General features: G+C 35.7%; 1 protein-coding gene and 1 non-coding gene across 2 annotated transcripts in view; both read right to left on the reverse strand.

Annotated features, from left to right (window-relative positions):
* LOC138319251 (delta(14)-sterol reductase TM7SF2-like) overlaps nt 1-13,424 on the reverse strand; it is a 47,579-nt gene extending 34,155 nt beyond the window's left edge. The window contains exons 1-4 of the mRNA XM_069262276.1: nt 13,350-13,424; nt 10,628-10,670; nt 2,678-2,905; nt 417-584 (exon numbers count right to left, since the gene is read on the reverse strand). Of these exons, the coding sequence (XP_069118377.1) occupies nt 417-584; nt 2,678-2,905; nt 10,628-10,642 (411 nt within the window). The 5' untranslated portion in view covers nt 10,643-10,670; nt 13,350-13,424. The remainder of the gene's footprint in view (nt 1-416; nt 585-2,677; nt 2,906-10,627; nt 10,671-13,349) is intronic.
* Nucleotides 13,425-23,591: 10,167 nt separating this feature from the next.
* On the reverse strand, nt 23,592-23,663 carry Trnad-guc (transfer RNA aspartic acid (anticodon GUC)). Its single transcript has one exon. It is a non-coding gene; the product is annotated as a tRNA-Asp (tRNA).
* Nucleotides 23,664-25,000: the final 1,337 nt, after the last annotated feature.

Below are 25,000 nucleotides of genomic sequence, written 5' to 3' on the forward strand. Positions count from 1 at the left end.
GATCATATGACTTCAAAAGGAATTATCAATATTAGCATTTAGTATAAAGTCACATCAGCGACTGCCTATTGCATGTAGCTAATGATAATACAGGAATGATCTCTTTTTGGTAATCATAGCTGTCTTTGTAATTTGGAAAAAATGTGTGGTGTTTTGCAAAGTATATCAAATACATCTTTTAACAACATTTAACAGTTCACGAACATTAACAATGAATTAATTTTAAAAACCATCCCAAAATTCTTTATAAAAAAACCCAATATAACAGTATTTTCCCCATTGAAAGATAGGCTTATAGGAAATAATATTTGCACGTACGGTTATGAGCTCAGACTTTAATATCTGGAAATGTCTGGTGTGAATATCCGATAGAAAAAAACATGATCAGCAAACAAAGTTTTGTGTACAGAGACTACCTGTGTGCAAACAAAGTTGAGAAAGTAGACCAAGACTGGGAGTCCGAAGATCATAAAGAATGCACCAATAGCCCCTCCAAACTCTGTCTTCTTAGTACGGGAGACACGCCTCTCCTCTTCTGCTGCTGGTTCAAATTCCACTGGCTTTCTTTCTTCAGGCGCCAGACTCTAATAATAAATTAAACAAAGAAAAAAAAAAAAAAAGAAATATGAAAATAATACAATGATCATGAGACATATCTGTAGGAAAAAAAGAGGAAAAATGCAGCCTAATGTAAAGTCTTCAAAACAAGAGGCCCAGAGGGCCTGTATCGCTCACCTGGTTTTTCGTTAGTAATTATCACAAGACTCTGACAATTAGAAAAATAAGCAAAATTGACTCCCTAAGTTTAATTTTGAATCACAACCATACAATGATGCTATTGATACCATACAAATATACTATCCAATACATAGGTTCAGAGACAAAGTAATTTATATGAAAATAGTAGCCTATTGACCTTTTTGACCTCACATCTATTGCCGTTTAAGGCCCCGGGGGTCAGCCCTATCATTTGTACAATTTCAAATCCCAACCCTATAAGGATGCTAACATTGCATTATAAGTGCTTTTCCATTCTTAGTTGCAGAGAAGAAGTTGTTTACATGGAAATAGCTAAATTGACCCCTTTTGATCCCACCCTTCAGGCCCCCGGGGGTCAGCCCTATCATTTGCAAAATTTTGAATCCAAACCCTTTAAGGATGTAACCATTGCATTATGAGCGCAATCCCATGTTAAGTTGCAGAGAAAGAGTCATTTATATGGAAATTGACCACTTTTGACCCCACCCCTCAGGCCCCCGGGGGTCAGCCCTATCATTTGCTCAATTTGGAATCCCCAGCCTACAAGGATGCTACCATTGCATTATGGGTGCTATACCATGCTTAGTTGCAGAGAAGAAGTCATATATATGGAAATAGCCAAATTGACCCCTTTTGACCCGCCCCTCAGGCCCCCGGGGGGTCAGCCCTATCATTTGCACAATTTTGAATCCCCACACTATAAGGATGCTACCATTGCATTATGGGTGCTATACCATGCTTAGTTTCAGAGAAGAAGTCATTTATATGGAAATAGCCAAATTGACCCATTTTGACCCCGCCCCTCAGGCCCCCGGAGGGCCAGCCCCATCATTTGCACAATTTGATATCCCCACCCTATAAGGATGCTACCATTGCATAATGGGTGCTATACCATGCTTAGTTGCAGAGAAGTCATTTATATGGAAATAGCCAAATTGACCCCTTTTGACCCCGCCCCTCAGGCCCCCGGGGGGGTCAGCCCTATCATTTGCACAATTTTGAATCCCCACCCTACAAGGATGCTACCATTGCATTATGGGTGCTATACCATGCTTGGTTTCAGAGAAGAAATCGTTTATATGGAAATAGCCAAATTGACCCCTTTTGACCCCGCCCCTCAGGCCCCCTCATTTGTACAATTTTGAATCCCCACCCTATAACGATACTACAATTGCATTATGAGTGCTATCTCATGCTTAGTTTCAGAGAAGAAGTCGTTTATATGGAAATAGCCAAATTGACCCCGCCCCTCAGGCCCCCGGGGGGTCAGCCCTATCATTTGCACAATTTTGAATCCCCACCCTATAAGGATGCTACCATTGCATTATGGGTGCTATACCATGCTTAGTTTCAGAGGAGAAGTCGTTTATATGGAAATAGCCAAATTGGCCCCTTTTGACCCCGCCCCTCAGGCCCCCGGGGGGGTCAGCCCTATTATTTGTACAATTTTGAATCCCCACCCTATAAGGATGCTACCATTGCATTATGGGTGTTATCCCATGCTTGTTTTCAGAGAAGAAGTCGTTTATATGGAAATAGCCAAATTGACCCCTTTTGACCCCTCGGGGGTCAGCCCCATCATTTGTACAATTTTGAATCCCTACCCTATAACAATACTACAATTGCATTATGAGTGCTATCTCATGCTTAGTTTCAGAGAAGAAGTCGTTTATATGGAAATAGCCAAATTGACCCCATTTGACCCCGCCCCTCAGGCCCCTGGGGGGTCAGCCCCATCATTTGTACAATTTTCAGTTAGTAGCCCATAAGGATGCTTCCAGTCAAATTTTGTTGAAATCCGACCAGCGGTTATGGAGAAGAAGTCGATTGTTGATGGACGACGGACGCTGCGGTATCCCATAAGCTCACCTCGGTCCTTTGAACCAGGTGAGCTAATAAATTATTCAAAAACATTAACCTGGTTCTGAAGACGCGCAGATTTTCTAGTTGGAGTTGCAGCTCTTTCTGGGGTTCTGGCTTTCGTTCTTGCTGGTGAATTTGACTCCATCTTTTCTGGTTTAGGTGTAGAAGGCTTGCGCTTGCGAGTTGAGGAAGTACGCCCTCTAGATCGACTGCGACTCCGACTTCTGCTCCGACTCCTGGACTTTGATTTAGATCGGGATGATCTCCCTGATGATTTTGTCTCCTGAAAAAGTTTTCTTCTCGTTATCCAAAACAAATTCATAATCTCATCAGTCAAGAAGATCATATTTTTTTCTTCTTCATTAAATTTTATTTATCACTTAGAGCTAGGGCTGTGGATTGTCTAACATGTGGCGATCTGATCCGATCCACGATTCAGGGTTGACGATTCACAGATCGGACCACGAATCACCAGTTAGATACAAGCAAAAGATTCAATTGATAAATGTTTGATTGATAATAAAACCATTTTTAGCAGTTTTACATTCCTTATCATTAAGCAATATAGTTACAGGTGAAGTACAGCAGGATTCAGTCACTGTAACTGTATAAAAATCAAATCATTTGAATTTTGAAATGACGTCATCTCAAAAATACTACTGCACATAATTACGGCATGAATCAAATATCAAACCATCTGTGAACTGGTACACTGTATATAAATGTTATCATGGTAAGGCATAAATAACCATATCAAAACATTTTCACTGCTACTTTCATTTTGGTCAAATACAGAAAAACATTGAGATTAAGAAAAAAAAGTGTTTAAATCTGTACTGTAAGTGATTTATGATTTTGACTCATAGTTAGCCTATAACTACCTTTCGTTTTTTACATGGGGTTCACACCTACGAACATCTACAGTACTCAGTAGCCTAATATAATATATTCGTATTTTTACATATTTCCGACCCATAATGAAAACGAAATCGATTATAATCTCTTACATCTCTAGAATTCAATAATTATGCTTTATCATTATTATTTTATGAAGAATTCACAACATTGCATCGAAGCGTGGATACGAAAATAACATGTTGCTAGCTTTACTTCACGCAGCTCTTGTGTACTTCCGGTCTACTTCAAAGTGAAAACATCGATGATTTTCAGATTTTAGTGTACATTCCTTCACATTTTTGAGCTATGACAGCATTAAAGAAGGTATTATTTTTTGCTTTTGAAAGATCGCGATCCACAAATATCAGGAGTAACGAATATTTGTATCCGATCTTTCTCAATAATTCGTGAATACTCGAGTACTCGGATACTCGTTACAGCCCTACTTAAAGCAACTTCTATTAATGCATATGGGTAAATGTGTGTGATTTTAATTTTAATAATCACAAACAAAATGGATATATAAATAAATGAGTATTGTAAACAGCAATGACTGTCATATACAGGCAAACATTCAGGACTCTACAATATCATTTTTTCACACTTGTCCATTCGGGCAAGTGATTTTAAAATCCACTTGCCCGACAGCCAAATCCACTTGTCCAAACTTTAACCACAAACTTGCAGAGAAAAAATTGTTTGCATATAAAGTCATATTAGTAATTACTATTGAAATAAATTGTGTCAGTTTTCTTTATTATTATGTTTTGTTCATTGCATATTGCACTTCACTTGTGACTTATAACTAAGTCACAAAAGTAAATGATCCTTTCTCGTCAAATACATCAGGTATTTTCCTTTTTCCTTTGACGCTGACGCCATATTTTGTTAAAACCATTCTCCAATATAAACAGTATATGTCATTTCAGTGCTTACTATAGAACAACCCTTACGTAATAACTCAACAGCGATCCAGATTTTCTTTATATATATGAACACATCTAGCTTTTACCTAATGTACTAGAAACATACATCCAGGAAATCATTGTAGTTCAATCGATCTTTTTGAAGTTGATGTTTTATTGAAAAAGCGACATGACAGGCATTTTAAACCTATTTTGCATTTCAGAGAATTAAGTTTCAGCAAAAAATCACTTGTCCAATGCAAGCAGTCAAGTTTGTATCATGATATACTGGTCCAACAGATATTTGTATTGGTACCGACAAGTCGGATAAACATAATTGTCGAGCCCTGTCATTTCCATATACAATTCAGTTTGCTTTTGTTATGTTTTCTCTCTAGAGGGTGTACCCATTATTGATAAAACAACACAGGATATTCCCCATGTTCAGGTTGTTTACCGCTTACATTCAAAGCACCAGTATTTAGAAAGCTGATATCACATTTTTATTTTTAAATTATAATTAAAATTATTTTGAACGAGACTTAACGGTCATCTGACTATTGGCACAAAACAACATAGTCACAGTATACAGTAGTGGCTAATAATTAAGGCGATAAAAGGAACTCCTTACTTAAGTTGCAAGTTTCTGAAATATTTGACGACTTTGACCTTACAGGGCTTTTTTTCAACATGATTTGGGGCCGAAAATCGGCCCCATTCCCCATGGCAAAACCACTAAATTTTTCCCAATTCAATCCTTAAATTTCCCAAAATCAAAATTTCTTGAAAACTATCCAAAAGTATTGCATGAACTTAGTTGGTTAAAACTTAAGTATTTGTGAAATGGCTTCAGAAAAGTACATAAACTACATTGGAAATAAAAAAAAAAACCTTCTTTGTTATGCTCTATTTTGTATTTTATAATTTTCCCCAAATCCTGGTTTTGTCGCACATTTTCCCAAATTCAAAGCCACAGGCCCCATTCCCAAAGCAGTGAGAAAAAGCCCTGCCTTATTATTTTTTTTTAAAGTAGATAAAGTTCATTCACTTGAACAAACTTGGTAGCCCTTCATCCTAGTATGCTGTAGGCCTAATATCAGGTCTCTAGGCCTCTTATATAATTAGTTATTCACAAGAAGTCGTTTTAAACTTTAGTCTATTTGACCTCTGTGACCTTGAATAGCCATCAAGGTCATTCATTTGAATAATTTGTTTCTACAGATGTTCTACGGCAAAAATGGCTATAACCCATTCAAGGATTAACGAAGAGTAAGATTTTAAAGCCAAATTTTAGCAAAGTTCCCCTTTTGGAGACCTTCCCCTTTCTCCCAAGGGATCAAACCTGGTTACATATGATTGTCTTCCCCAAATGATGTTTCACAACAATCATGGTCATAATCCACTTAAGGTAGGTCCATACTTTTGAAAACCGCGCCAATTCATATGACGCTATACCGGAAGTTGCGGAGGTTGTTTTGAATTCCAGAATGGTTTCCGATACGCCACGACATCCCACTTGGATATTTTTTCAATAGGTGAAAATTGTCTACATATAATATTGAATGTTTAAAATCATTAAATAAATCAAATAAAAGCAGTGAAGTGAAAATTATATGCTATCATTGAGATTTTTGCGTTCCCTGTCGTAAATGGGAATGGATTTTCAAACACCAGAAGTGCCCTTCGTCGCTATAAATGATAAAGAGGGGATCCCGGCCGGACCGAAATTCCGGAATTCTAAAAAAATCGCGTACGGATTTCCTTTAAACACAAAATTTGGAGAAAATCATAAAAACAAACAGACATATAACCAGATATACTATCATCAAAAACATATGAACTGATGTGGAATGTTTTTTTGCGGCATGATTTTCAAAAAATAGTCAAATATGACCCATCTTAGCACTGGACTGAAATGGGGGTAGGGTTGTGAGTTACAAATTTCAAGCTTACAAAATTGTGAAATTTTGATCGAGGACCCCCATGTTTTTATTTGATATTTGAAAAATATTATTATCTTGGGCATACCATATACATATATTGTGAAATTGACATGGGTTTTCATTTCCTTTTTGGCATATTCATTGATTTTTTACGGGCGAAAATATGGCAATAACATGATAATTACGTATAGAAAATACGGTCCTGGAAAATAACAAAAAATTAGTTAGGCATTTGAAAAAATAACAAGAGTTTTGTATATTGTTCTATCGTTAGTAAATTTAGGACAAAAAATCAACAGGATCGAGACTACATTCACCCTAATATTACAGGAAACATAATTTTATGATTTTTTCTATTTTCGACCAAGCAAATTTGCATGGACTGGTATATTTCAGCTCAAATAACTATCTCAAATAGTAGTTCGAGAACACCCCTTTATCTTTACAGATTTGAAATCTACATGAAAAATGCAAGAAAAATAAGACCTGTTAGAAAAAAATGACATGGATATTTGATTTTCACAAAAGTATGGAGCTACCTTCAGGGTTAAAGAGAAGTAGGGAATTTAAAGCAAAATTTATCAAAGTTCCCCATTCTGAATCACTGCCCTCTGTCCTTGGGAGTCAGGCCCAACTCATTATATAAATGTGATTGTCCTTTCCCAATGGATGTTTTCATGCCAAATATGGTTTGTATTCAACTTAAGGGGTAAGGAGGAGTAGGATTTTAAAGCAAATTTCAGCAAAGTTCCCTCCATTTGGAGCGCTGTCCCTTTGTCCCAAGGGGTTTAACCTGATTCATTGATATAAAATATGATTGACTTGATGTTTCACACCAATTATGGCTGTAATCCACTCAATGGTTAAGGAGAAGTAGGATTTTAAAGTTGAATTTCATCAAAATTCTTCATTCTGAGCCCCACCCGACCTCTGTCCCATAGGGGTCCAAACCATAACTCATTTACATATATGCTTGTCCCCCCCCCCCCCCAATGATGTTTCACACCAAATATGGTTTGTAACCAACTCAAGGGTTGAGAAGAAGTAGCATTTTGTATGAAATACGTCCTTACGCACCCCAGCACTACATACGCGTCTCAGTCTGTGATGCCTAATTTTTGCACGCTGCTAGGTCATTTGGTCTAGTAAACCCCTAAAATTTTACAGACTATTTATCAGTAGTCCAAATTAAATATAATAGCCATTTAGCTTCTAGCATTGGGAATTCAGGTCTGGGATCCAGTTTACCACAATTTTCTTTTCCCATATTTCAGCCTGGATGCTTTTGTGATACACAAATTTCTCACAAAATAATTGCATCCAGACTGAAATAATTGTAAAAAGAATGCAATCAAATGTGTGAAAATAATGCAATTGACTCCAATGCTCTTGTAATTGTTGTTATTTTTCTATTTTTAATCAAATTGGGGTTGAACTACTAGTCCAGTCGAACTTGTTCATTTTAATTGGTACTAGTCAAAATGTAAATTTACTAGTCATGGGTATGAGTCTAGTTACTTGTGCTTACTTTAAAAGTCGCAGACTATCGTCGACTTTATGGCATTTATTTGACAATAGGTCATGCTTGATGACCTAACCAATAAAAACTAACATTTCCTCATGGTATGTGTGTATCTTTTTATTCATATATGAAATGAAGCATAACTTGCCAATACTGTGGGTTAGTATGCCTTTTGTACAACAAGCTCTTGCATTAATAGTTGAAGAAGGGTATATCCTATTTCAAAAATAGGTCTGCATATTGCTCATTCTTCGACAATTAAAAAGGGACCACAGTTTAGGACTCTAACGTCAACTGTGGATATTTTTGTTATGCTCTTAGCTGTGCTATTTCACAGTAGCATTCTTATTGCATATATTAAAAGCACTCTTCAAGCGGTATTTGAATAAACCATTATATATAGTAATGCACATGAACAATTGATTTCTTTGTATTTGATACTAGAGGTATCAATTATCCTTACCCTGATGTGGAGAAACATGTGCCCTAATAGTCCTCACAAGTATACAGCTGGACCTGATTAGTGAACATGTGCTTGCATTGAAAGCTTATCCCTAATGTTGGCCTACAAAAACCTACGTACATGGATGGTCAAACTAGAGAGTTCTTTTGTAGAAGAGTTTGTAACCACGAATCACGGCCAATAAGGGTTTTTTTGCTAGATAATTTTAGGAAAAGAGACTAGACGAGTAACAATAGGGATACAGTTCTTTACATAATGAATATTAGGGATTTTTTTTTGTAAATATCAATTCTTCTCTCTTCTACATTTAAGTTAATGACCTCACTTGCAAACTAAAATGTTGGTGGATAAAGGAGATTTTGATGTACTTCTAACTTTAAAAACTTTCCAAATCTTATACGATTCATATCTATTTCATTAATACAAATTAACCAAAGGCAACTAATCAAATCTTACCTTATACATAAAATATAGGAAATTACTACAACATACACTGATTACAAGAGTATGTAGTAATACGTCATTGACTTTTGTATTTTAAGTGTTATTTCCTGTCAGCACGACCTCAGATAAATGTCTGTTTCTCAGCTGTAAGGCTGTCATTTACTACTCTGTTTCTGTCAATGCAAGCTATATGCTAACATGAAGTTCAACTATTTATGTTATCCTAGAAGTCCTAAACATTTGTGTTCTGACTACATGGTACCTGGTTAACTCTCACATTTAGAGCCAGCTAACATCAAATCACAAAATTGTGAGGGGAAGCAAGGATAGCAATAGCATTTATATTGATTATAGTTTAGTTATCATTAAATATTTTATCCCTGAAAAACCTTTCTAATTTTCAATGTTTAAGACTGGAAAGGAAAAACTTCCCTTTGTTTTTGTCCACATTATAAAAGAATATATAAATCAGCTTGGGGTTAGGGTTGTAACTTGTCACTGTAGAGATATAGAGATAATAGAATGGTAGCCCAACTTGAGTGTTTAGTGTGTCACTGTGAAAGCTTTAGGTGTTTTCAAAAGGTTTACTACCAGTAAACCCCACTCTCCAAAGCCCCCAAAATGTTCGGATTATTGACACCTGTAATGACTCCACCCACCCAGGGACTTACTCTAACAAAGGGACACAATAAAATGCCTGGTCAATGACACTTGGGATCCCAACTATAAGCTATAGCCATAAAACCCATTTCTTGATGACCGACAGGTTCCCATACAGCATACTTTGACCATGGCTATTGGTGTGTGTAGTTTTTATTAATCCATTTTTCTAGCAAGAGTTATAATAGGATGATTGTCAGTAAGATTTCCACTTTAGGCGATCATGAGCTTGCATTTTTGGTTTGTTAGTCCATCAAATTTGAATGAAATAAAGAAAGCTCTGGCCAGAATGTTAGGTTACTTCATAACTAAATACTGTCTCATGATCAGTGTCTGAAGTGAAATAGTCAAATATGATCTGCATCAAGTTTTTTTATGGGTTTTTTTAGTCACAAGATTCGCTGACCACAACTAAATTTATGCCAGAATATACGCTAAATGCATCTGAATGAGAAACTGTCATTCTCAAGAATGTGACAATTAATTAATTTTGACATATATCACTGAACACTCAGATGTGGGAAACTTACCTATTCAATATGTCAATATAGGGAAAGCAATTTTAACTGTTATGTAAGAAATATCACACAAATTAATCAATATGAATGTATTTTACACAATACATGAAGACTGGTTCACTTCTGGCTGTATATGACCCCACATTATTCAGTTTGAATGTAAATATTTTAATAATGAAGTTTGAAATGTGTTTATGACCCAGTTAACATGATGATTACATGTAAATGTAGTCATTAATCAGTGCTGCAGGACTGTGGTTGGTCAGCTTGAACTACACTTCCCTTTATAGACCTCCAAACAACCCCTAAATGAAACGGAAATTAACCTGTCAACCAAGGTCAACAGACTCAACACATAGTGTGACAAATTGCCATTAGCTATGGAGTTATTCTGTCCAGCATAGGTACGCAGTCCTGATACACCTGTATATGGGGAGGGACAACCTTACCAGAGTCCAGCTCGACAAGCTCCTTTACAGCGCAGAGACTAAAGGAGATACCTCCAATACAAACATCAGATAAAAGTATCACACCACTATACAAACTAGGCACAACATAATATCCTACCTAATTGATATGGTTATAAAATCCCATGACTCACTTATCACAGTAGTTTACAGGTAGAATGAAATAAAATCTATACAGTTACTTACCTTTACTGAGGCCATAATTCAACCTTTTCTGAAACCTGAAAACCTAAAACAGAATTTTATAATTAACAATAAAATGTAAACTCAAATATACTTATTTAAACCTGTATCTTTTAGTTAACTTAAAGAGATATAGTATATATGGAATTAAGACAAAAATATAGTAAGCAACACAAAGATTTTTCTTCTATAATATAGCAAATATGAATTCAATATTATCATATTGAACTCATGTAAATATAAAGATAACACTTTTTTATGTTGTGCAAAACTTTTACAGATAAAAAAAAAGAATAATGTAGATATTGATATTTTTCATCAACTTATCAAAGTGGCAAATATTTATAATGCATGTTTGATGATTCAGATAAAGACAACATTGGGCATCGGTTATAAAGGAGCTAACTAAAAGATATTGAACACAAAAAGAGAAGCGAGCATTCAACATCCCAGTTTTTGTTCCCTGATCATGATCTGATTGTGAAGTAATGTTGTTTGATCATAGTTTATTTAACTTTATAAGTTGCAAATAGAAATCTGATATATGTACTACTATTAAGTAATTCAATAATCTCCTTTTGAGTTATTCTTAATTAGATATAAACATTGTCTTCAAAATTTGGTAATTCATTGGATAAATATATCATCAGTTACTTAGGACAACAAAATATATAAATTGTGACATTACATAACTAGTATATTCTTCATCAGAGTTGCAGTTAGTAGGCAAATATAGGATGCATGTGCACTGTAATTTAAGACATGATCACAATTTATTCTCTTTATTCCAGAAAACCTTGAATAAATCTGAAATACCTTGGAACCATGGCTACTGTTAGACACCTGATATTTCAAGATAAAGAGGCACACTACAATGAAGGTCTACCTGTCAGCATAGATTTCTTACTGAATAGGGTTTTTTAATTGAGAGTCATTGTTCTCCGGGCCATATGACATAATGTATCACATTTTGACAACAGACATCCGATCAGCCATCTGGTATACAAGTAATTGGAAGCTTTATATGGTAAAATATTTTGAGAAAGATTTTTTCATAGTCCAACAGAAACATTTATGTAGAGTGTGTTTGTATGTTTTCCCTTTTTTTTTGTTACTAATAGTTACTGTTAACATTTGTCATTTAATATCAAAGAAATACTTTCACTGCTGAATGTATTTCAATGTAAATAGGGCAGAGCTCTAAAGTTGTGTTCAGATATAGAGTCCTCATGAAGACATCCATCTAAAAGCTATGTATATACATACTTAGATTGCTTACATCTATCTATTATTATAAACAACTGTACACCTCCTAGTTCTGCATACCACAATATCATACTACCGGCCTGTCGTACCACAAGCATAAACCCAGGCAATTATCTTCAAATACCATGTGTATCACTGTACACATACTGATAAAGAATATATCTAGATCAGAGGTGATAAGGGTCTTGTGTTTTGCTTATTGATTATTACTTGACTTGATCACCTGATATCATTATATGAAGTATCATCATCCATGCTTGTAAGGACATAATACCTTGAGTATATCGCATGAATGATTATGTCATAAATTATGATAGTGGCAAGCCGGACTAATATTTTTTTACTGACACAGCAGAAAATTGGGAAAAGATTCAATTTAAATAATATTTAGTTTATATATAGATATTGAAAATACAATGAAAATAACAACGGTTTTTCATATAGAACATGCTACAAAGAATTGTCTGTTTCACATTTTGCTTGTATAAGCAAATGATGAAATCTAATAATTTGATACAAGCTGTTACAACCTTGCAGTAACAATTTTTTTTATATATATATCTCAATATATCAGTTTAATGTAAACTGTTACATGTTAAGTTATTTTTAATATTACATGTAACTGAATTTATAGAATATAGATTATTTTTACATTAAATCAAACTTATTGTTCTATAAATTGTCAGTCATTAACTAATTAACGAATGATATATAAATCACCTCACTTTGCATTCTTTGAACATAATTTTGTTTAGTAGCGATAAAATCTTAATATTTTAAACTGGTTTACAACTTAATCAGATTCAAAAATTGATTGTGCAATCATAATAACATTCATTGAATAATTATATCATCAACCTGCATGAACCCTTTTGATTTGTTGAAAAACAATATTGCTGGTTCAACTTGTGTTTCAGGGTTTTTTTCAAATTACCGGATATTTTATGAATTGCTTGACAAAATAACTTCCAGGTTGTTGTCAGACATATTGTTAACTCATTCATTGATTACTTATCAAACAGTTAACATTGCTACTAAATGAATAATTGCTTCGAGTTCACAGAGAGGATTTCATCCGTGCTGATGTAAACAAAGGCACGTGGAAGGTGAAACCAACATTGTACATTTATCCGATCTACATAAATGTTATGCATAATCAAAGAGTGACCATTTTCAAATGTTTAAGTAGAACGTGTCAGTTTATTTGGTGTCTGACTTCGTTACAAAACGCATTGCAATTTGTTTATGATGACAAGGACAATTGCAGTTTTGTTTTCATTTTGATTGGTCGAACTCGTGTCACAGAAATTTACGTATATTGCTTAATCAACAAAGGTCTCTCAATTGAAATTATTAAATAAGTACACGTTATCACAAAATATGTTGTACTAATATTGTAAGCACAGATAAATGCAATGAAAACAAATATTTGGAAGGTCTACATGACCCAAATACTCACAAATTCGAAATCAGCTTCCTGCAATGGACGCGATAGACGACGCTTGGCGGGCTTCGTGCTGGTTGGTTCCCACCTCTCGACAGTTTTCATTGGCTAGAATTTTTCTGAGTATAGTCTGTTTCAACAAACTCGTACTGCCGCCGGTACCGTAAATCAAATAGTCCCGTTAGATAAGTATACTGACTGTGAGACTGGACTTTATTCTGTCTACTCAATCTTATTGCAATCAATGTCTTTATTTATTAAATAAATGATAAACTTAATTGCGGTTCAGCAATATCTTAGACATATTGTAGGGTAGAATTCCTGTAACATTACTGTAAGCCTATATATGTGGGATCATTTGGTAGAAAACAGAAAATTAAAAAAATATAGCGTAATTACTCAAAACTATTACGCGTAACTATTGCGTTATTACGCGAAACTATTGCGTTATTAGACTACACGAAACTTTTATAAACAACTCACATTTGTTTTATGATGTTTTACCACCCCGATTTACATAATCCCCTTTATTCTATATTTTACCGGGGCAGTATTATAAGTGCATATGAAGGATAGGGATATTCTACCCGAGGGTCACAAAATGTAGTAAAACCCGAGGCTTGCCGAGGGTTTAGCAACATTTTGTGATCCCGAGAGTAGAATATCCCTATCCTTCATATCCATTTATGAAATGGCTTCATGAAAGGGAAATCCTGTGTGACACAACTCACCGAGGTCACAGATTACATTTCCAATGAAATGAATGAGGGGATAAACGTCGACATCATATAGGACGTTTATCATATCACGTTTCGACAGGGTCCCTTACAAAAGGTTACTTTTAAAATTGGAAAAATATGGTATCAGAGGAAATGTTTTACATTTGATCAAAAACTTTCAAGATTATTGGAATGAAGCAGCGGGTCTGTATTGACGGTGAATTCTCCATCGTAAGTGACGTCAAAAGCGGTGTCCCCCAGGGGAGCATTTCAGGGCCAATATTATTTTTAATCTTCGTGAACGACATGCCGGAAGTAGTGCAAAGTGTGATAAAAATGTTCGCCGACGATGCAAAATTATTGAAAGGAGTAAGCAGAAAGTTATGTGTGTTTACTTGTTTACTGTTTTTAGTTAGATATTTCTAGAAGTAGAAGGTTCTCCAATAAACATGAGACCTAGTAATAAGACATATCAAGAATGATGAGCGCCATAAAAAGATGTCTATTGGGAGAGCTATTGTGACTTTATGCTGTGGATTATATTACAACACTTTGTGTGGAGTTTATTCATATTGCTTGGAATCTTTACAAATCATTCGGTGGTACAATTCCAAAAAATTTCCTTGTGGATGTTTGTGAATATTGTTAATTTGAAACCTGGAAGGATCAAGGATTATACCACGACAATTCGCATACAGAAAAGTAACACTTTAAATTAAAAAAAAAAAAAAAAAAATAATAAAAAATCTTAAAAACATCGTCTAGTCTTTGTACCACCACTCAATTACTTTAAGATATTGTAAATCCAACTCTGTAAAAATACTTGTATATATATATGGTAATAGTGTTTTTGAATTTAAGCAGCTGGTTTCTCCTTTCTGTTATTCGTAATGTAACAAAATGAGGGCTCTTGTCCGAGATCGATATTATTATTTTTGGGGGTGAATTCTAACTTTGAAAAATTTAATTCAGAAATTTTCAAAAATTTGTTGTACAAAAAAAAAAAAAACTTTGAGTTTACAGAACGCATTTGAAACCAACAGCTAGATAAATATGACTACTATGCAAGTAGAACAGTTTGTTAAAGCGCCATCCCTGGAAGTTTCTTTTGCAAGGTTAGTAAAGAAGGATTTTACTGTTTATTGGGTAAACATTTAGGCCTTACTATCAAACACATTTGAGGAAAGCTGAAATTAGGAAATGTAATAATCAGATGATATTTTGTTGACAATGGCAAATATTGACTCCAGTAGCATTAGATAAGTATAGAGGAAACAGTCAGCTCAGAAATTCAAATTACGACAAATGGAACTTGAACATGAAATGAAACTAAGACAAATGGAAATAGAAAAAGAGTTAAGAGAAAAAGAAATAGACAAAGAAAGAGAGTTAAGAGAAAAAGAAATTGAAAGAGAATTAAAAGAAAAAGAGATTGAGAGAGATCAGATGTTAGAGCTAGAGAAGCAGAAAATTCAAGCTGAAACAGAACTTAGAATGAAAGAATTAGAGCTAGCTTCTCAAGACAGTTCAAGTAATCTAACTTTTAGGGTTTACAAGGAAACAGAGGTTATGATGTCAGTAGAAACATTAGGTTAGTTCCTCTTTTCAAGAGAAAGAAGTTGACAAGTATTTTCTGCATTTTTGAGAAAATAGCTGACAGTATGAAATGGCCTGAAGATAAGCTTACAATGCTTCTTCAGAGTGTGTCTTGATTGGTAAAGCTAGAGACATTTATTCTTCTTTATCTGTAGATGAGATTTCAAAGTTACCAAGTAGTCAAGAAAGCTATTTTGAAAGCTTATGAGTTAGTTCCTGAGGCTTACCGCCAGAAATTTCGAAACTCGAGAAAGAGAGATGAACAAAACTCATGTAGAATTTGCCAGAGAAAAGGAACAATTATTTAATAGGTGGTGTGATTCTAAAAAAGAAATTGATGAGGAGGGATTTCGGTAAATTGAGGCAATTATTGTTGATAGAGGAGTTTAAAAAACGTTGTGTCCACACAAACATAAAAACTCACTTAGATGAGAGAAAAGTTGAAACACTTAGTGAAGCAGCTACAATGGCTGATGATTACGCTCTCACCCACAAAGGCTCATTTTGTTAAAAACAGTTCTCAAGACAAAAACAGTACCACAGGTACTAGTAAATTTGGTCAGCCTAGGAACCCAACCTTTAGTGGCCCTATCTAACGACAAACCTAAATTAGGTAATAAGAACTAAGTCTGATTCTAAAACAGATCACAGGGCAGGTGTGGGGTCTCTCCTTCTGGTCCTGTTTGTAATTACTGCAAGAAAGTAGGGCATACTAGTTGTCTGAATGTTATTCTCTCCAGCGTAAGGAGCAAAGGCGTAAACAGTCAGTTCCTTCTGTGTTAGCTATGTCAAAGCCTAGTCAGAAACTTAGTGATATTGTGGAAGATTCTAAAGTGTCCTGTTGAGATTAAGAGCTCAGAGTCTGATAGTGTCTTGGAGAAGTACTCTCCCTTCATTTCTGAAGGTTTTGTTTCACTTACTAGTGATATTACCAACTTTGAAACCTGTGAAGATTTTGCGAGATACTGGGCTTCTCATTCTTTGATATTAGATGGCGTAGTGCCTTTGTCTGAGGAGACCTCATGTGGTAGTAGTGTTTTTGCTTCAAGGTGTAGAGTTAGGTTTTGTTAATGTGCCTCTCCATTCTGTTTATTTAAAGTCAGACTTGGTTACTGGGCCTGTCACCATATGGTGTTAGACCGAACTTCCCATAGAGGGCGTGTCGCTCATTTTAGGCAATGACTTGGCTGGAGAGAAAGTTAGGGTAGATCCCTTAGTGTCCAGTATCCCCTGATAAAACAGATGATGCTGAGACTATTCAACAGGAATTTCCTGGATATTTTCCCTTCTTGTGCTGTAACTCGTTCAATGAGTAAGAAGGTTTCTGATGTTGCAGTAGTTTGAGGATCATTATAGTCCAGGGTTAGGTGACACTTTCTTGGCTCATGATATAGAGGATATCGGGAGCAAGTGTGATCTTTTGAGCAATCCTGTAGGCTTTGATAGTGATAGAGTTGTTCCTAACAAGGGTACTTCTTTGTCTGACATGATGAGTAAATCATCTTTGTCTAGAGAGGAGCTTATAGTAGAACAGAGAAAGATCATGAAATCTCCTTATTGTGTAATCGGGCTTTGAGTGAGGAAGAGGCTGAGAAAGTCCCGGTTTGTTACTTCCGTCAGTCAGGTGTGTTGATGCGCAAGTGGCGCCCCCCCTGATGTGTCTCCCGAGGAAGACTGGAAGGTTGTCAATCAAATAGTTGTCCCACCGAGGTATAGGCAAGATATTCTAAGTTTTGTCTCATGACGTACCTATGGCAGGGCATCTAGGAGTGACCAAGACTTATAACAGGATCTTAGATCACACTTCTTTTGGCCCAAGTTGAAATGGGATGTGGCTGATTTTTGTAGGTCTTGTCATACTTGTCAGGTGGTAGGGAAACCTAATCAGAAAATCCCTGTTGCACCTTTGCACCCCATTCCAGCATTTTGAGGAAACCATTTAGTAGAGTCATTATAGACTGTGTATGTCCTCTACCCAAAACTAAGTCTTGGAGAATGAGTATCTTTTAACTATTATTTGTGCTTCCACACGCTTTCCTGAAGCCATTCCACTCAGAAATATTAAAGGCCCCTAACATAGTCAAGGCTTTGGTTATAAATTCTTTTACATTGGTTGGTCTTCCAAAAGCTGTCCAATCGGACCAAGGTTCGAATTTCATGTCTGGTATTTTTTCAACAAGTCATGTACCAGCTCCAGATCAAGCAGTGTAAGTCTAGTGCTTAGCATCCAGAGTCTCAGGGTGCTTTAGAACGTTTTTTCATCAGACATTGAAGAATATGATGAGATCTTATTGTTTTGAAAACAAAAGAGATTGGGACGAAGGTATACACATGTTGTTGTTTGGCGTTAGAGAAACTGTACAAGAATCTCTTGGCTTCAGTCCCTCTGAGAACTTGTTGTTTGGACATACTGTACGTGGTCCTTTGAAAATTTTGAAAGACAAAATTTTGGACGAAGATTCTAAAGTGAATCTCTTTAGAAGTATGTGTCTAACTTTAAGCAAAGGTTGACAAGGGCATAGTGAACTGGCAAAAGAAAATTTGGCCGTTACTCAAACCAAAATGAAAACATGGTATGATAAAGATCGCCCGTGCAAGAAGTTTTGATCCAGGTGACAAAATTTTGGCTCTATTACCAATACCGGGTCAGCCTTTGCAAGCTAGATATTTTGTGACCTTATGTTGTTGAGAAAAAAGGTCGATGATGTTAACTACATTGTACAAACTCCAGGGAGGCGCAAGAAAACTCAATTATGTCATGTTAATATGCTTAAGGAATATGTAGATAGAGAAGAGAGCAAGACCTCTCTCAAACCTATTGCTACTTTGGCCTCTGTACCATCACAAAGTGAAAGTACAGCTGATATTTGTAAATTAGACTTAGATGGTGGTGTACAAGATGTAGGTTTAGACTGTGGTGTTTAAGTTACGGAAATTCAGATGTGCTCGCGAACTTGGACAAGAAACTGTGTCATCTATCAGAAAAGGAACGCAATGAACTGATAAAGATTTGATACTTGAGTTTAAACATTTGTTTCCGGATACACCAGGCAAAACAGATGCTATCTATCATGACGTGGATGTAGGCGATGCGCCACCTGTCAAGCAACATCCTTACCGTGTCAATCCTTTAAAAAGAAGAACATTTACAATAAAGAAATACCCCTGTTATCAATAACATGTTGGACAAGTTATATATATATGAACCAAGCAAAATTGAATGGAGCCTCTCCATGTGAATCTGGTAACAAAAGCCAGACAAGACATACCGGTTTCAGTACAGACTGTACAGAAAAGAAAACTCAGTCAGTAAAACAGAACTCATATCCAAATTCCAAGGATTTACCCTCGTAGTAATGAGACACAGTATGAGCACAGCCAAGTACGTAAGTCCAGATCTGACCTGTTTATTAAAGTGATATTTGGCAGGATGCCATTAACAGAAAGCGCTAAAGTAATGTGTTCGGCATTGTAACCGCTCGCCAAGGTTATGATACCAGTCCACAGATATATTGCATTTGTGGGTATTAAGAAAGCCCCGTCAACATTATTCAAACCGACATTCATAACCGCGTGAGTAACAGACCTGGAAGGCTGATGCGATGGTTACCATCGTCTGCCGGTCCATCAACTACCACGACACGTGTGACGAGCCATCTACGGCGGGAATCGTGAATTCTTCGAAAGACACCCTGTGACGGTGCAACCGCTAAAATGAATGTAAACAAATTTGAATAGTGAATTTATGTTCCAGCCACGGTTTGAATTTTTAGGGCCCATTATGTTAGGACAGGGTGCAGTTTTACACCTGTTCAGTGGGGGTGCCAAAGTACAGAAACAATTAAAGATATTCCCATACTTCCCTGAGCCCAAAGAGATCAGCTGATTGAGAAATCTTGGTATCGGCCGGATACAACATAAACTTTATGTCAAAATATTCTCTGTTTATCGCCGCTCCACTTTACTGGGCTTTTGTATAAAGCAAAAATGACAAATTGGTCCAGAGGTCAGGTTACGATTGTTAAGTCTATCATTTTTTTTTTTTTTTTTTTTTTGAGAAATTGATATAGTCCAATACTATCAGATCTTCAACTCAGTATCTCTTTTCAGAGCTCGCAGAATTATGAGAAAAAACAGTTTAAACACTAGTTTTGTTTACGTCCAGTGGATGTAGGAGTAGGGATGTATTGGGATATTAATCAGCCAGCAGGTGCAGAAGGATATAGAACCAAGGTATTTCTGGAATGTGGCCAGATTTGTTATTTTATCGTAAAAAAGTTAGACACAACACGGAGAAACATAAAACCACTCCTAGAGAGAAAGAATGTTTAGCAATGATTTGGCCTTGAGACCAAATTGAATTGTGTAACTCTGCACATTACAGATGAAGGCCTGATGTTGTGTCTTTCACCGACCAACAACTCCTTTGATACATTCATTGGGGAAAATGGAAAAACGAAATACCAATAGAAGTCACAGGATGGAAGTTTTGACTTAGCAAGAGATACAAATCTTTACATCAAACATAAACAAGGAGGGAAATGACAATATTCCTCTAGCTTGATAGCTTTTATCCAAGGCTTTCAATATTAACTGATATGGTCAATGTGAAATTTTCCTTTTACAAGAAAACTTTTCTTTTCCCTTTGAGAGGAGGGGTGTGTTAATGTAAATGGCACGTAAAATACATGAAATTTATCGAATATAAGGGAGGATAACTTCCTATAACCTGTTTTTTATCAATACATCCTAGTGAACGGTTCAATATCAATGAATTGATTTATAGATACATTACACTAGAATATAATCATCGGTATTAAACAAAAATGTTAGTAAAACAATTAGAATTTTAATATAGATCAAGAATGATCTATTATCCAGAAATGATGAAGTGTGTATATTACTTGTTTAGCTGTTTTTAGTTTAGATATTTCCTAGAGCGTAGAGAGGTTCATCTAGCCAATTCTTGGATAAAGGTGTGTAAGCTCTATTATACTTTAGCCAGCTGTCCAAGGCTAATCATCAAAACTGTAATGATAGACCCTGAAAATAAGAACAATATCAAGAAATGTACAGGCGCCATATATAAATTCAAATAGTGCTAGCAATAGTTACACCATTAACAATGTGATAATTACATAGCAAGCTTAACGTGTGGCAGTTTTATCATGCATTTGACCAGGGAACTATACCAATCATCTATGGACCATGTACAATTTCCTTGAGGTATCTGGGGATTTTTAAATTGTTAATTAGAAAACTTGAAGGATCGAAGGATTAATACCAAGGATCATATATTCCCAAGACAGATAAGTAACACATTAAATCAACGTGACGTAGTCCTTGTACCACCACCAATTACTTTAGATATTAGTAAACCATCTCAGTATAATCTAGTAAATAAAATTAAAATTGTGTTTTGAATTTAGCTGCTGGTTTCTCCTTTCTGGTATTCGTTAATGTACAGATTAGACAAAGAGGATCTACAGAGAGATTTTGGGAACGTTTGCAAATGGACCGAGACCTGTAACATGCAATCTAATGCCTAAAAGTTTGTAAACACCTGTGTATCGGTAACTCCAAGGACAACATTAACAAATATAACATCGAAAATGAAGGTCAAAAGAGTGAAATCACCAAAACTAAATCCGAAAAAGATCTTGGCGTAACTTTTGATAATAAAATGAAATTTAGTGAGCATGCCTCCAACTCCCTAGTGTTTCAAAAGCTAACAGATTAACTGGTCTGATCTTCAAAACCTTTACTTACATCGATACAACAATATTCCTTATCTTATACAAGTCCCTGATTCGGCCTAATATAAATATGCATCCTGCATTTGGAACCCTGTGTTACTTAAAGTTACTAAATCATTAGATTTACATAGATTTCTTAGGGTTTTTGACTTCCTACAAACGTTCTTATACCTGAAATTAGAAAGTTTTCAAAATTACAACATTTAACTTGAACTATTGGCAATGTTTATCAACGTTAAAATATCGCCAAACACAACAAGAAATTGTATCTGTCGGCATTGAATGTTTACAACGGAAAGAACCGAGTGCATCTTTGAGTTCGGAATCGAGGTCGCTGAAAATCTCATCCGGCTAATGGATATAGATGTAATAACACCACTAAGAGGCAACTTATATTTTATCGGTTACATTGGCCTGATTAAGCGTAATAGCCGATAAGAAACGTAATGTGGGGGGGGGATTGATTCTTTAATTCAACACACAACCTTATAAACTTTTTTCATATATCGTTGAGTAGAATCCTTGTACACATTTATAGACAGTGGCATCGATAAACGGAAACTAATGAATACTCAAATTGCCATGCTAGGTGTTTTGTTGTTTTGGGGGGGGGGGGGGGGGGGGGGGGCAATCAATCTCCTACGAGAAAAAATAGAATGGCTAAGATGAGTTTAACGATGGCATTTTGATGAATTCAGTTGCGAGCGTCGAAGACGCGAGAATTTGGTGTTTGAGGGGTCCGGGGGTCTCCCCGGGAAATACATTACGATTTAGAATTTTACGATGCATTTTGATGAATGTGGGAGCGCCTGAACGGCGCGAGCTTTGGGTGTTTGAGGAGGTCCGAGGGTCTCCCCCGGGTAAAAATATTAGATTTAGAATGGCTGTGATGATTTTTTTTTACGATATAATTTTAATGATTTTAAAAGCGTTATTAACATAATACTTTTTTTATTTAAAGTTACCTGCATTAAGAATTGGTAATTGTGAATGCCGTCATATCTATGCAACTCGATCTGAACAATACTGCTTCACACCATCGGTACAATTGTTGTTTTAACACAAAATAATAATGAATTAATTGTTTTGCTAAGTCATATAAAACAGATGAATCTTTTAAGAGCCATTTCTTAAAATAGTACGTAGAATCCCCCTGATTGACAATTTTAAGTCTAGTTCACGAAAATGTGCAGGAGGACCCTATTTTCTTTCAAATGTGCAATTTTAGAACATTTCAGTCGGCGAAAATGGAGAGGGGGGGGGCCAACAAGAAATGTTTGCCCTCGTCCTGGGAAAACGGGGAGGCAATTGCCCCCCCCCCCCCGACCCCCTCCAACCCCGACACCCCCACCTCCCACATCCGCTTCCTACGCCCCTGTACTCTACATTGCCAACTAAAACAGCATAGTTCTTTGAAGCTTTAGAGTATTTGATGGAAATATGACAAGAAGATGTGAGAGGTATTTTTCACCCGTTAATTATGTATATATTTTATACATGATTACAGGTGTACACAGGTTGTACATGTACATTATTAAAGCAAACATATATGTACATAGGTCTACAATGTATAATGTAAGGTATATTTTTGCTTTGAATACATAAAAGTACACATAAGGAGGGGGAATTACATAAAATGTTAGATATATAGTTAGGCTGATTTTTTAAAAGTAAATCTAGATGTAAAAAAAGTTATATAACTATATTGACATATAGCGGAATGTCCATTAGACGGATAGAGACTACAACTAGGTATATCTATATGGGAATGTCCATTAAATGGATAGGACACTATAACTAAGGATTATATAGGGAATTTTCCATTAGACGGATATATATTTATAGCTAGGCTATATAAGGAAAGTCCATTAGACGGATAAAGACTATAACTAGAGATATATAGGGAATGCCCATTAGACGGATAGACATTATAACTAAGGATATACAATGTATACGGAATGTCAAATATTGATATAATGATAAAAGAAATACACGTACTTTACTTAGTCCGTTAAACATGTACGGCAACTGTATTGTACAGGTTAGAAAATCCTCGGTAAAAGGCGAAGGATGTTTGAATATATAATCGATTTTAATGGAATTGAGTTTTGATTTTTCATAGTCGATTTGTCTCTGAGCGATGTAAATAAATGTAAAATAAAAATAGAAATTTTGAAAAATAAATCCTCCCCGGCGGGGAATTGAACCCCGGTCTCCCGCGTGACAGGCGGGGATACTCACCACTATACTACCGAGGATTAGATGATAGCAAGGTTGCGCACAATTGCTTTTAAAGATATATGTGCCATAACCGGGGGAACAATTTGACAAGTTGTTGTTTTCTTATTAATCTACTAAAAACCAACAGGTTTAATGAATCAAGCTGTGGAAATCATTGAAAGGGACTGACAGACAAACATGTATTATGCCTTATAAGCAATGTAAAATTCTCGGTTTTTATGCCTTACATATGTTTCGATGGAAACACACGTGCAGAAATCTATTTACAATTAATCAATAACCACGGATAATGTGAAATGAAATTGTAGACCACAACTTGGCTTAATGGTCATGTCGTATGTACTCATTTCACTGCAGTGTAGACCTGCCAAAATCATATTGTTTTCAGTTCTTATTTGTGCTTGTAAAATTAAAATCTATGCACTGTAAGTATTGAAATTCTCAAAATGTTAGCTATAATTGGTGGTGAATAAAATATTAAAGCTCTTTTTGATTCGTGAGTATAAATTTACGGCATATATAACTTAAAAGTTTGGTTGAACGGGCACGAGCTGTACGGCAACTTTATTGTACAGGTTAGAAAATCCTCGGTAAAAGGCGAAGGATGTTTGAATATATAATCGATTTTAATGGAATTGAGTTTTGCTTTGTCATAGTGGATTTGTGTCTGAACGATAAAAAGAAATGTAAAATAAACATTGAAATTTTGAAAAGTAAATCATCCCCGGCGGGGAATTTAACCCCGGTCTCCCGCGTGACAGGCGGGGATACTCACCACTATATACTACCGAGGATTAAATGAAAGCAAAGTTGCTCACAATTGCTTTTATAGAAACTTGAAGCCATAACCGGGGGAACAATTTGACAAGTTGTTGTTTTCTTATTAATCTACTAAAAACCAACAGGTTTAATGAATCAAGCTGTGGAAATCATTGAAAGGGACTGACAGACAAACATGTATTATGCCTTATAAGCAATGTAAAATTCTCGGTTTTTATGCCTTACATATGTTTCGATGGAAACACACCTGCAGAAATCTATTTACAATTAATTAATAACCACGTTATAATGTGAAATGAAATTGTAGACCACAACTTGGCTTAATGGTCATGCCGTATGTACTCATTTCACTGCAGTGTAGACCTGCCAAAATCATATTGTTTTCAGTTCTTATTTGTGCTTGTAAAATTAAAATCTATGCACTGTAAGTATTGAAATTCTCAAAATGTTAGCTATAATTGGTGGTGAATAAAATATTAAAGCTCTTTTTGATTCGTGAGTATAAATTTACGGCATATATAACTTAAAAGTTTGGTTGAACGGGCACGAGCTGTACGGCAACTGTATTGTACAG

This window comes from Argopecten irradians, chromosome 3 (genome assembly GCF_041381155.1).
Source record: "Argopecten irradians isolate NY chromosome 3, Ai_NY, whole genome shotgun sequence".
NCBI lineage: Eukaryota > Metazoa > Mollusca > Bivalvia > Pectinida > Pectinidae > Argopecten > Argopecten irradians.